General features: G+C 42.9%; 1 protein-coding gene across 1 annotated transcript in view; it reads left to right on the forward strand.

The window, feature by feature from the left end:
- Positions 1-12,622, forward strand: part of slc43a1b (solute carrier family 43 member 1b) — a 36,897-nt gene that overhangs the window by 16,061 nt on the left and 8,214 nt on the right. The window contains 11 exon segments of the mRNA XM_045215882.1: positions 6,771-6,795; positions 6,798-6,821; positions 6,824-6,850; positions 7,077-7,171; positions 7,174-7,228; positions 7,867-7,899; positions 7,902-7,991; positions 7,994-8,011; positions 8,298-8,333; positions 8,856-8,960; positions 9,450-9,607. Coding sequence (XP_045071817.1) covers positions 6,771-6,795; positions 6,798-6,821; positions 6,824-6,850; positions 7,077-7,171; positions 7,174-7,228; positions 7,867-7,899; positions 7,902-7,991; positions 7,994-8,011; positions 8,298-8,333; positions 8,856-8,960; positions 9,450-9,607 — 666 coding nt within the window.

Raw genomic sequence — 12,622 nt, forward strand, 5'->3', positions numbered from 1 at the left:
ACAGGTTCAAGAAGGATTTGTAGCCTTGAGACAATTGAGACATGGATTGTGTAGTGTGCCATTCAGAGGGGTGAATGGGGAAGACAAAATATTTAAGTGCCTTTGAACAGTCTATGGTAGTAGGTGCCAGGCATGCCGGTTTGTGTCAAGAACTGCAACGCTGCTGGGTTTTTCACGCTCAACAGTTTCCCGTGAGTATCAAGAATGATCCACCACCCAAAGGACATCCAGCCAACTTGACACAACTGTGGGAAGCATTGGAGTCAACATTGGCCAGCATCCCTGTGGAACCTTTTCAACACCTTGTAGAGTCCATGCCCAATGAATTGAGGCTGTTCTGAGGGCAAAAAGGGGGTACAACTTAATATTAGGAAGGTGTTCCTTATGTTTTGTACACTCAGTGTATATAAGGTATACTGTAGCTATTGCTATTATACACTATATTACGGTATATGGATGTCTGTTGGTGTTTTGGGAGGATGTATACTTTACATAATATATACATTATTTGTGTTTTTCTGCGTATAAATGTGATTGATTGTGGGTGTGTGTGTTGGCCATTCAGAGTGTCCACGGCACATGCTGTTCTGCTCCTGGCTCTAAATTCTGGCACACGTCCGTCGCCCAATCAGATCACTGGGCTGTTGGACACGCCTCGTCCCTGCCCCCCACCCCATCCCAAAAAACACAAGGACACGGTCTCTCCCTATCTCCCCCTCTCTTTCTCTCCGCCCCTCTCTCGTCTCTCTCTCTCTGTCTGTCTGTCTCTCTCTCTCTCTCTCTCTCTCTCTCTCTCTCTCTCTCTCTCTCTCTCTCTCTCTCGCACCCTGTCTTTCCTGTCTCCCCTTCTCTCTCTCTCTCTCTCTCTCTCTCTCTCTCTCTCTCTCTCTCTCTCTCTCTCTCTCTCTCTCTCTCTCTCTCTCTCTCTCTCTCTCTCTTTCTCTTTTCCTCTTTCTCTGTATATACTACACACTGTAACCCCCTGGTCTGTGCCAGTAGTTTCAGCTGTTCAAGGCCCTTTCGTTCCATTGAGCTAATCGTCCGTCAGTCCTTCCGTCCTTCCGTCCGTCAGTCCGTCAATATTAGGTACATAAGCTATATGACCTTACATTCTCACATATCCCGTTTCCATTTCTATTGTTGTAGAATGTTGTTCCGGTTCTGCTTTTCTTGAGTTCACCCATCTTCTTACCCTCTCTCTGTCTCTCTACCTCACAAACACATACATGATGCACTTTACCACCAGTGGAGGCTGGTGGGAGGAGCTATAGAGGACGGGTCATTGTATGGCTGGAATGGAATAAATGGAATGTAGTCAAACATGTGGTTTCCATATGTTTGGTACCGTTCCATTAATTTCATTCCCGCCATTACAATGAACCCATCCTCCTATAGCTCCTCCCACCAGCCTCCTCTGATACCCCTACATGACAGGGCTCTACGCTGACAAGGAGCACGTTTTTTTTTCATTGTGCTATTAGGAGCACGTGTAGCGCCTATGATGAAAAATGTAGGCGCACACAAAGTAATTTAGGAGCACAATGAAAATATAGGATTAAATTAAACTTCCAGGTCGCAGCAAAATATTTTAAGCGCATATGCGAGTAAAATGGTTGGACTGTTGAGCCTAGTCATTCGTTCCATCCACCTAAATCGCCCCTTTGTTCCATCCACCTAAAATCATGTCAACCTTTTCGTTCTGTCTTGCCTGTCTCTGTCTGTTAGTCCATGTCCATGTTAGTGTGTGTGGGGCACATTGCTGAGGCCCCTGAATACATCAGATAGGTAATTAAGACCGAGCTGGAGCTCGGCCCTGACCCCTAAGCACTGACCTACAAGACCTGGAGAGAGAATGGTCATGGTCATGGGGCGACCTTTTTCCGTGCCTCTGCCAAGACCGACCAGGGAAAACTGCAGGTCCTAGTTATTGGCTAAAAGTACACTCTTAGAAAAAGGTTTCTATGTAGTGCCAAAAAGGGGTTCTATCACTTCATATAGCAACCCTTTAGGTTCCTAGGTTCTATATATATATATATATATATATATAACACTGTTCAAAAAAAAATAAAGGGAACACTAAAATAACACATCCTAGATCTGAATGAATGAAATAATCTTATTAAATACTTTTTTCTTTACATAGTTGAATGTGCTGACAACAAAATCACACAAAAATTATCAATGGAAATCAAATTTATCAACCCATGGAGGTCTGGATTTGAGCGTCACCCTCAAAATTAAAGTGGAAAACCACACTACAGGCTGATCCAACTTTTATGTAATGTCCTTAAAACAAGTAAAAATGAGGCTCAGTAGTGTGTGTGGCCTCACGTGCCTGTATGACCTCCCTACAATGCCTGGGCATGCTCCTGATGAGGTGGCAGATGGTCTCCTGAGGGATCTCCCTCCCAGACCTGACTAAAGCATCCGCCAACTCCTGGACAGTCTGTGGTGCAACGTAGGCGTTGGTGGATGGAGCGAGACATGATGTCCCAGATGTGCTCAATTGGATTCAGGTCTGGGGAACGGGCGGACCAGTCCATAGCATCAATGCCTTCCCTCTTGCAGGAACTGCTGACACACTCCAGCCACATGAGGTCTAGCATTGTCTTGCATAGGAGGAACCCAGGGCCAACCGCACCAGCATTGGTCTCACAAGGGGTCTGAGGATCTCATCTCGGTACCTAATGGCAGTCAGGCTACCTCTGGCCGAGCACATGGAGGGGGCTGTGCGGCCCCCAAAGAAATGCCACCCCACACCATGACTGACCCACCGCCAAGCGGTCATGCTGGAGGATGTTGCAGGCAGCAGAACGTTCTCCACGGCGTCTCCAGACTCTGTCACGTCTGTCACGTGCTCAGTGTGAACCTGCTTTCATCTGTGAAGAGCACAGGGCGCCAGTGGCGAATTTGCCAATCTTGGTGTTCTCTGGCAAATGCCAAACGTCCTGCACAGTGTTGGGCTGTAAGCACAACCCCCACCTGTGGACGTCGGGCCCTCATACCACCCTCATGGAGTCTGTTTCTGACCGTTTGAGCAGACACATGCACAGAAGTGTGATTGACTTGGAGTTACATTGTGTTCTTTAAGTGTTCCCTTAATTTTTTTGTGCAGTGTATATATATAGTAGAGAGAGAGAGAGAGAGAGAGAGAGAGAGAGAGAGAGAGAGAGAGAGAGAGAGAGAGAGAGAGAGAGAGAGAGAGAGAGAGAGAGAGAGAGAGAGAGAGAGAGAAGAGAGAGAGAGAGAGGAGAGAGAGAGAGAGAGAGAGAGAGAGAGAGAGAGAGAGAGAGAGAGAGAGAGAGAGAGAGAGAGAGAGAGAGAGAGAGAAGAGAGAGAGAGAAAATGGGGGAGAGAGGAAAGGGAGGAAAAATAGAGAGAGGGGGAGTGATAAGAATAGAAAAACAGGGAGAGAGACTGTTGTGGAAAACAGGAGGGATCTAGAGAGGGAGAGCGCAGGATAAGGAGGAAGAGAGGGATGGGGAGGGGAGGAGAGGGGAGGGGAGCAGTCTGTCCTCAGTTAAACTTAGGAAAGTGACCAACTGGAAGTAGGGGTGTCAAAGTGTGTGTGTGTTTTGCTTCTTCCTGTTTTTGTTTTTTTATACAATGTTGTGTTTATTGCTGAAGAGAGACCTGCCCAAGCCTCTGAAGATTTTTTTTTTTTTTTTAAGGAGTGGTAATTCCCACCCTTTTTCGTATTTTCTGATTTTTATTGAACAGATAGTGAAGGGATGACAGAGGGGAAAGATATACAGAGTTATTGTTTATATAAATGATTTATATAACTTGTTTTACATAGTTGCTATCTTTATAGATTCCGGTTGTAATGCACATATTTAAATAGAGGTTAACACAATGGTGTTTATATATCTCTTTAAGCTCAGCTTGGCACAGTGTGGAGTGACATAGTTTGCATCCGAAATGAGACCCTATTCCCTACATAGTGGTCAAAAGTAGTGCACTATATAGGGAATAGGGTGCTACTTCAAATCGTAATACATATCTATATAGAGAAGTGCAAACAGTGTTGTAGCTCTGAGTCTGTATGTTTATACAATGTAAAAAAAAGAAGCTTATCACTTAAATTTGATTAAAGCCCCCATAGAGAAATTTAGTCACAATTCTGGTATGTATTTAAGGTCAGTGTGCTGATACAGTATGTGCTGTCACTATATTTAACTTGTGTTTATACCAGCAAAGTAGCTTGACTATTTACCACTCCGTGCAGCGAACATTCATGTAAGCTCGTGAGATCAGGCGACTTGCGAGGCTACCAGGAAAGCCCTCGGTGGTAAACAGGATGTTTTCCAAAGGGAGAGTGGTGCTGACACACAGCCTGATGTGATGTATGTTGTTATCTGTGTGTCTGCGTGTCTTTGTATCTGTATAGGCTGGCATTGGCACAGAGTCGTTGGCACGACGTAGGGGGAAATATTCACAGCTGTTGTGTGTTTGTGTGTGTGTGTTGGGCATTACTTCAGCAGGTTAAGGAGAACTCACTGCTTCGACTGTGCCACCTGCACAATTTCACACACATTCACAGCAACAAATGCATTTTTGGCACGCAGACACTCACTCAGTACTTGCACCAAGTCCTCCAACAGAGAAAAGAGAAGGGAGAGAAGGAGTGAGGAAAATAGGAAGGCAGCTACAAGACTTCCTGTATGGCATTTGTTTATTCATAACTCCATATGTCCACATTTTCTACATTTTCCAAGTTAAATCTTTAGTTTTGCAAAAGTGCCAGCAACCCAAAACGCCTAAAATCAACCTTGTACTGTGTAGCAATATTATATGCCAAGTCAGAGGTTGTGAATATAAAGCAAGGCTATTCCCCTGCCTCAGGCTAGCATGTGTCTCCTAAAACAGCAGAGTAACTGACCTAACACATTTAGCAATGCTGTGTATGCGGACCCTCTCCATAAAGATGAACAGCTCATATCACCACCTGGTGTTACTTTCGTGAATTGCATCTTGAGCACTTACAGTGCCTTTGGAAGTATTCACACCCCTTTACTTGAGCACTTACAATGCCTTTAGGAAGTATTCACACCCCTTTACTTGAGCACTTACAATGCCTTTAGGAAGTATTCACACCCCTCTACTTGAGCACTAACAATGCCTTTAGAGAGTATTCACACTCTTTACTTGAGCACTTACAATGCCTTTAGGAAGTATTCACACCCCCTTTACTTTTCCCAATTGTTTTTGTTAGAGCCTTAATTTAAAATGGATTACATTTAGATGTTGTGTCACTGATCTACACACAATACCCCATAATGTCAAAGTGGAATTTTGTTGTATAATTTTTTTACATGTTCGACAAAATGTCAAGCTCGAAATGTCTTGAGTCAATAAGTATTCAACCCATTGTTATGGCAAGCCTAAATAGGTTCAGGAGTTAAAATGAGCTTTAACAAATCACATAATAAATTGCATGGACTCTGTGCTCAATAATAGTGGTTAATATGATTTTTGAATGACTACCCCATCTCTGCACCTCCCACATACAATTATCTGTAAGGTCCCTAAATCGAGAAGTGAATTTCAAGTACAGATTCAACCACAAAGACCAGGGAGGTTTTTCAATGCCTTGCAAAGAACGGCACCGATTGGTAGATGTGTAAAAATAAAGAATACCAGACATTGAATACATTTGAGCAAGGTGAAGTTATGAATTACACTTTGGATCATGTATCAATACACCCAGTCACTACAACGATACAGGTGTCCATCCTAACAGTTACTGGAGAGGAAGGAAACTGCTCAGGATTTCACCATGAGGCCAATGGAGATTTTAAAACAGTTACAGTGTTTAATGGTTGTGATATGAGAAACACTGAAGATGGATCAACAACATTGTAGTTACTCCACAATACTAACCTAAATTACAGAGTGAAAAGAAGGGGAAGCCTGTACAGAATACAAATATTCAAAAAACATGCATCCTGTTTGCAGCAAGGCAATTAAGTAATACTGCAAAAAATGTGACAAAGAAATTCACTTTTTGTCCTGAATACAAAGCGTAATGTTTGGGGCAAATCCAACACAACACAACACTGAGTACCATTCTTCATATTTTTAAGCGTGGTGGTGGCTGCATCATGTTATGGGTATGCTTGTCATCGGCATTGTTTATAAGAAGAAAGGAATACAGCTGTAAGCAAAAATCTTAGAGGAAAACCTGGTTCAGCCTGCTTTCCAACAGACACTGGGAGATGAATTCACCTTTCAGCAGGACAATAACCCTAAAACACAAGGCCAAATCTACACTGGAGTTGCTTACCAAGACCGACATTGAATGTTCCTGAGTGGCCTAGTTACAGTTTTGACTTAAATCAGCATGAAAATATATGGCAAGACATGAAAATGGCTGTCTAGCAATGATCAACAATCAACTTGACAGAGCTTGAAGATTTTTTAAAAAGAATAATGGGCAAATATTGTACAATCCAGGTGTGTAAAGCGCTTAGAGCTTACCCAAATAGACTCACAGCTGTAATTGCCGCCAAAAGTGCTTCTACAAAGTACTGACTCAGGGGTGTGAATACTTATGTAAATTAGATATTTCTGTATTACATTTTCAATCAATTTGCAAAAATGTCTAAAAACATGTTTTCACTTTGTCATTATGGGGTATTGTGTTTAGATGAGTGAGAAAAAACATATATTTAATCAATTTTGAATTTAGGCTGCAGCACAACAAAAATGGAATATGTCAAGGGTTATGAATACTTTCTAAAGCCACTCTCTCTCTCTCTGTCTCCTAGTTACCCAACATGTTTGGGAACGTGCGCCCACCATCCTGTCTCTAATGATCGGCTCTACGCCTCTTCAGCCGTCACCTTCCCTGAGTCAAGGTAGGACAGTTACTCCTCAGCTCTCTCTTTGGGAGTTTAGATCAGTGTTTGTTACAGTAAGCACCTTGTGACAAATGTTGATTGATTGATTGATTTGTTGATTGATTGAGGATTCACAGAAAGGCATTACTTTATGGCTTTGCTTGATATCTTGATATATTATTGTTGCATTTGCTAACCTCTTTCCATACCTCTCTCTCCCTGACTCTGATGTTTCTTCTCTCCAGTTGATCTATGATCTAGGCGTGTCCTTCAGGGTGATCATGTGGGTGTGGTCGGGGCTAGCCGGTCTTGTCTTCCTCAACTGCTTCCCCTTAATTGGCCGGTGGAGGCTTTCCCCGCACCCGAGGAGATCAGCTACTGCGTCAGTATCTATGACAACATTACTATCATAACACATTACATGACGTAACTCTGACGTTATAGACTGTTACAGTACCCCCAAAATCATTGAATTACAGAGTAGTGAGTTTTTCTTTCACCATTGCTCAATCCTTCTCTCTCTCTCCCCCTCCCCGTTCCTGCCTCTCTCCCTCCTCCCTCCCTCAGTAAGGAGCTGAAGCTGAGTAGCGTGGTGATGGATGACAAGACGACGGGGACAGATTCTACAGTCATGTGACCACGGTGGTAGAAAAGATGGCTCCGAAGCAGCAGGAGCCAGATCCTTCGCCAGAGAAGCTCCCACTGGACAACAGACACAGGGTTAGGAATAGCATAGGATCACAACAGAAACGGTTAGAACCGGATAGAGCTGGTTAGAGAACCAGTCAGAACTAAACATAACTACTTAGAACCGGATACAGCTAAATGGAACTGGTCAGAGCTGGTCTTCCAGGGCTTCACCAACCAGAATGAGACGATATTGAGCTCAACCCCTACTATAAAATCTGTTCAACAATAAAAATGTGTTAACAAATTAGAGAAGGTAACCTAGCCCAGTCATTATCATCCAATCTCATGTTTAATTCTTACCCCCTGCCCCCTCCTTTTTATTTTCCCCTGACAGGTGGTCCTCCGTTCCGTAGTTCAGTCTGCTCGCCATCTTCTTGTGGAGTCTCGTCACCATGGCGATGACCCAGCTGCGCATCATCTTCTTTATGGGTGCCATGAACAAGATGCTGGAGTTCCTGGTTACCATGGCGACCCACACCGTAAGGACCAATCAAACCGTTAATAGAGAAAGTCACTTGTAAAGGTTTTAAGGTGTGGGCACTGTCACATTAGTCTTGAGAAACCAGACTGGATTCATAATAGCATCACATTCTGTTTCACTTCACTATCAAGTGACGTGAAACAAAACGTGGAGCGTAGCGGTCAGTCTGCCATATCTTTAATCTGTCACATATCTTAATCCAAGGATTTTAGGAGAATTTGTTATGATGTTAGTGCCTGGGAATTTGTGACTTCCATAACTTTCTGTGTGTTTTCTGTTTTCAGCCTCTAAGGATCTATTGATGGAGGCAGAGCAACAAGGTGAGAGAATGAGACAGGTCCTTGAGAGAGAGAGAGAGAGAGAGAGAGAGAGAGAGAGAGAGAGAGAGAGAGAGAGAGAGAGAGAGAGAGAGAGAGAGAGAGAGAGAGAGAGAGAGAGAGAGAGAGAGAGAGGAGAGAGAGAGAGAGAGAGAGAGAGAGAGAGAGAGAGAGAGAGAGAGGGAGAGGAGAGGTGTAAGAGAGAGTGGAGAGAGAGAGAGGAGAGAGTAGAGAGTGGAAGAGAGAGAGAGTGAGAGAGAGAGAGAAGAGAGAGGGAGAGAGAGGTAGAGAGAGAGAGAGAGAGAGAGAGAGAGAGAGAGAGAGAGAGAGAGAGAGAGAGAGGGGTGGGGTAGAGAGAGAGTAAGAGAGAGAGAGAGAGAGAGAGAGAGAGAGAGAGAGCGAGAGAGAGAGAGGTGGGAGTGGAGAGAGAGAGAGAGAGAGAGAGAGAGAGAGAGAGAGAGAGAGAGAGAGAGAGATTATAGTGACTGTATGTGTGTTTTCTGACCGTGTATCTCCTCTCCTCAGTGGGTTTCTACTCGTCAGTGTTTGGCTCCCTGCAGCTGCTCTGCCTCCTCACCTGTCCTCTGATTGGCTACATCATGGACTGGAGGATGGAAGGAGTGCGACGTGGACCAGAGGTGTGTGTGTGTGACAGATAGGAAGGAGAGCGAAACAGAGAGAGCGGAACAAAGAGAGAGAGAGAACAAAGGAACTACGGTTATAAACCACCCATCTCATCCATCATGCTGATTGGACATGTGTTTACACTTACAGCCCGCCAAAAAATCTCTCTCGGGCCCTAGGTATTTTAAACACATTCACGTGGTCATTCCTGGCCCCCAAGTAAACTGCATGTCCTTGTATGTGCCTATTGGTGCCTGGGATGCATTAATAAAAAATCACCACTAGCTGGCGACATAAGCTGTTCATCCCTATGGAGAGATGGACAGCGTTTGACTAATAGTTAGTGACTCAGCTGTCTTTAAGGGAGAAATAATTCAGAAGAGACCAAGCATGACATGCTGAGAGGGAGAGCAGGGTTGTGTTCATTAGACAGCAAATAAAAAAAAAAAAAATCCTAATAAACACAACCCCTTGGTATTTTCCTGATGCTTTAAAATGTTTTATCCCTGACCTCTTCTCTCAGCCAACCTGAACCCCCAAAGAGAGACAGGAAGATCCAGAAACTGACCAATGCCATCCGCGCTTTCATCATCACCAACGTTCTACTGGTCCTCTTCGAGTCATCCAGATGATAGACAAACCTGCCTGTACAGGTAAGAACACAGCCACATGACCTCCTACCTCACACCTCACCTGGTGTGGAACATTTCGGAAGGTATAAATATATTATATAGACAAACATGCCTCTCTCTGAAATGTAAAAAAGGAATCACGTCAGCTCTATTTGTGATATTTTCGATCTGCAACGTTTCTCAACATTTCCTAATGAACGTGGCCCAATACAGGTAGGAACACAGTCACATGACCATGCCTACCATATCTACCCCTGTACAGGTAAATTAACATAAAATGCTGATAACTCACCTTGTAACAAGAACCCTGGCTACATGTCAGTTTTAATTTTGGCACTCTTATTTAGATTTAGTCTAGTCTTAGTCATTTTTACAAAAATATAGTTTAGTCTTAGTCACATTTGTCATTTGAATAATGATTTAGTCTAGATTATTGTCAAAATGATCAACTGTGGGCCATTTTAGTCAACTAAATGCCCTTTCATTTTAGTAATATTTTAGTCGCATCACATTTGTGCACTTGTCATTAACCTATAGTATACATAAATCACTAACTTCCATGTGCACAAACATACATAGCCTTGTCCAATGAACATATTTTTCTGCATAACATCACCATCCTGACAAACATATATAAGAATTATCTGGCCATGTACATTTCTAATTCAGGCTACATAGAATTGCACATGACATATAAAACAAACAGACACACACAAACGCAGGGAGAGAGGGAGAGTAGCACCAGATGGTGCCGCAAAGTAGCTGGCAAAGTAGTAAGAGTTGCACCTCCGCCACTCGGTCGTGTCATTGCCATCTGTTTTCAACGTTCCACAGAAGCCGCAGCCACATTGGTGTCCGAAAGTATAATGGGGCAGTGGTGTAAATACTTTAAAATACTTTAAATTACTACTTAATTCGTTTTGTGTTTTGGGGGGTATCTGTACTTTACTTTACTATTTTTATTTTTGACAATTTTACTTCACTACATTCCTAAAGAAAATAATGTACTTTTTCCATAACACCCAAAAGTACTCATTACATTTTGAATGCTTAGCAGGACAGGACAATGGTCCAAATTCACACACTTCTCAAGAGAATATCCCTGGTCATCCCTACTGCCTCTGATCTAGGCGGACTCACTAAACACACATGCTTCGTTTGTAAATTAGTGTCTGTTGTTGGAGTGTTGGAGTGTGCCCTAGCTATCCGTGAATTAAAATATATATATATAAGAAAATGGTGCTGTCTGGTTTGCTAATATAAGGAATTTGAAATTATTTATACTTTTACTTTTGATACTTAGAAGTAAATTTTAGCAATTACATTTACTTTTGATACTTAAGTATATTTAAAACCAAATACTTTTAGACTTTTATATCAAGTAGGTGTTATTTTACTGGGTGACTTTTCACTTGAGTCACTTTCTATTAAGGTATCTTTACTTTTACTCAAGTATGACAATTAGGTACTTTTTCCACCACTGAACAGGAGATAATGACGGTTTCGCCCAGTGATGTAGTCGAGTCCCAAGTCCCCTGTGCTCGAGTCCAAGTCCGAGTCACAAATGGTCGAGTTGTGAGACCCAATGGCTGAAGTCGTGCTCGAGTCCTGATCCAAGTGCTCAAGTCATTTAACAAAAAAATATTGCAGTTTTGAAACTGCAGTAAAATACAGTAACTACAGTCGACTGGTATTCTGGACACAGTAATTGCAGCTACACTGCAAAATTACTGTAGTAAAAAAACCTGTTATTTTGGATGCAGTATTTGCAACATACTGCAGTTAGACTCACATTAACTGCAGTTATACTGCACTCTGATTGCAATCATTTTTCGTAAGGGTAGCTGAGTGGCGGAAAATAAATTTAGTCAATAAATTGTTTGCTATCCCGTTTCCTTTCTTTCTTTCTGTGCCACAATATCGTTTTGAACGTTCGTTATGGACTGATGCCCGACTGACCATTCTACTCGATGCATCGTCAATGAGCGTGATTAAGATTTCAGTAAAAGTGCATTACAGTGGCTTGCGAAATACAATGACATTCAGAGGAGGCAAATAATTAGTAGGAAAACCTTTTGTCATCATTTTGATGTGCCAGGTTGACTTTAGATGCAGTATAAGGTTAGCTAGCTAAGATTGAGGGGAGGCCACTGGATTTTAGCTAGCTAACGTTAACATTGCTATCTATTTTTGACGAACGTCACTAGCTAGCTAATGACAACATTGCCATCTGTCTAAAGTAAATTTGACGACATGATAATGCTGGCAAAAAGTTGTTTTCTACTAAATATTTGCCAACTTTAGCAATGTCATCGTATTTCCAGGCACTGTACTGTAATTTAGGACTAACCCAGTAGTTAGCCTCCATTCAGTATGACTGGGTTTATTACCACTTTAGAGCACCACTGGCGCCGCCAGTAGAGGGCGCCTTGAGAACGTTCATAACAATGGCATGATGCGACCGAGTGACTGAAATGCAACCTATGAATGAATAGGCTACTGGTGATGTTACCAGGGTAATGGTCATTTGCAAAACTTTCTCGAACGTTGCAGATATAAATTCCATCAACAGATAAGACGTTATTCCTTATTCAAAATGTCAGAGGCATGTTTGTTCTACATAGCATTTATATTTGAACGTTCCAAAACGTTGCGTCCTGCTGAACGCACCCGTCGGGAGCTTCATTAATTGGGTTTCCATGACCGAGCAGCCGCACATAAGCCTAAAATCACCATGTGTAATGCCAAGCGTCGGCTGGAGTGGTGTAAACTCGCTACCATTGGACTCTGGAGCAGTGGAAACGTGTTCTCTGGAGTGATGAATCACGTTTCCCCATCTGGAAGTCAGACGGACAAATCTGGGTTTGGTGGATGCCAGGAGATCGCAACCTGCCCGAATGCATAGTGCCAACTGTAATGTTTTGTAGAGGGGAGGAATAATGGCCTGGGCTGTTTTTCATGGTTCGGGCTAGGCCTCTTAGTTCCAGTCAGTGTTGCCAACTCCTCAATAAGGAAAGTAACTATTGGCTGTCCTAA

The sequence above is a fragment of the Coregonus clupeaformis genome, unplaced genomic scaffold (assembly GCF_020615455.1).
Source record: "Coregonus clupeaformis isolate EN_2021a unplaced genomic scaffold, ASM2061545v1 scaf0544, whole genome shotgun sequence".
Classification (NCBI taxonomy): domain Eukaryota; kingdom Metazoa; phylum Chordata; class Actinopteri; order Salmoniformes; family Salmonidae; genus Coregonus; species Coregonus clupeaformis.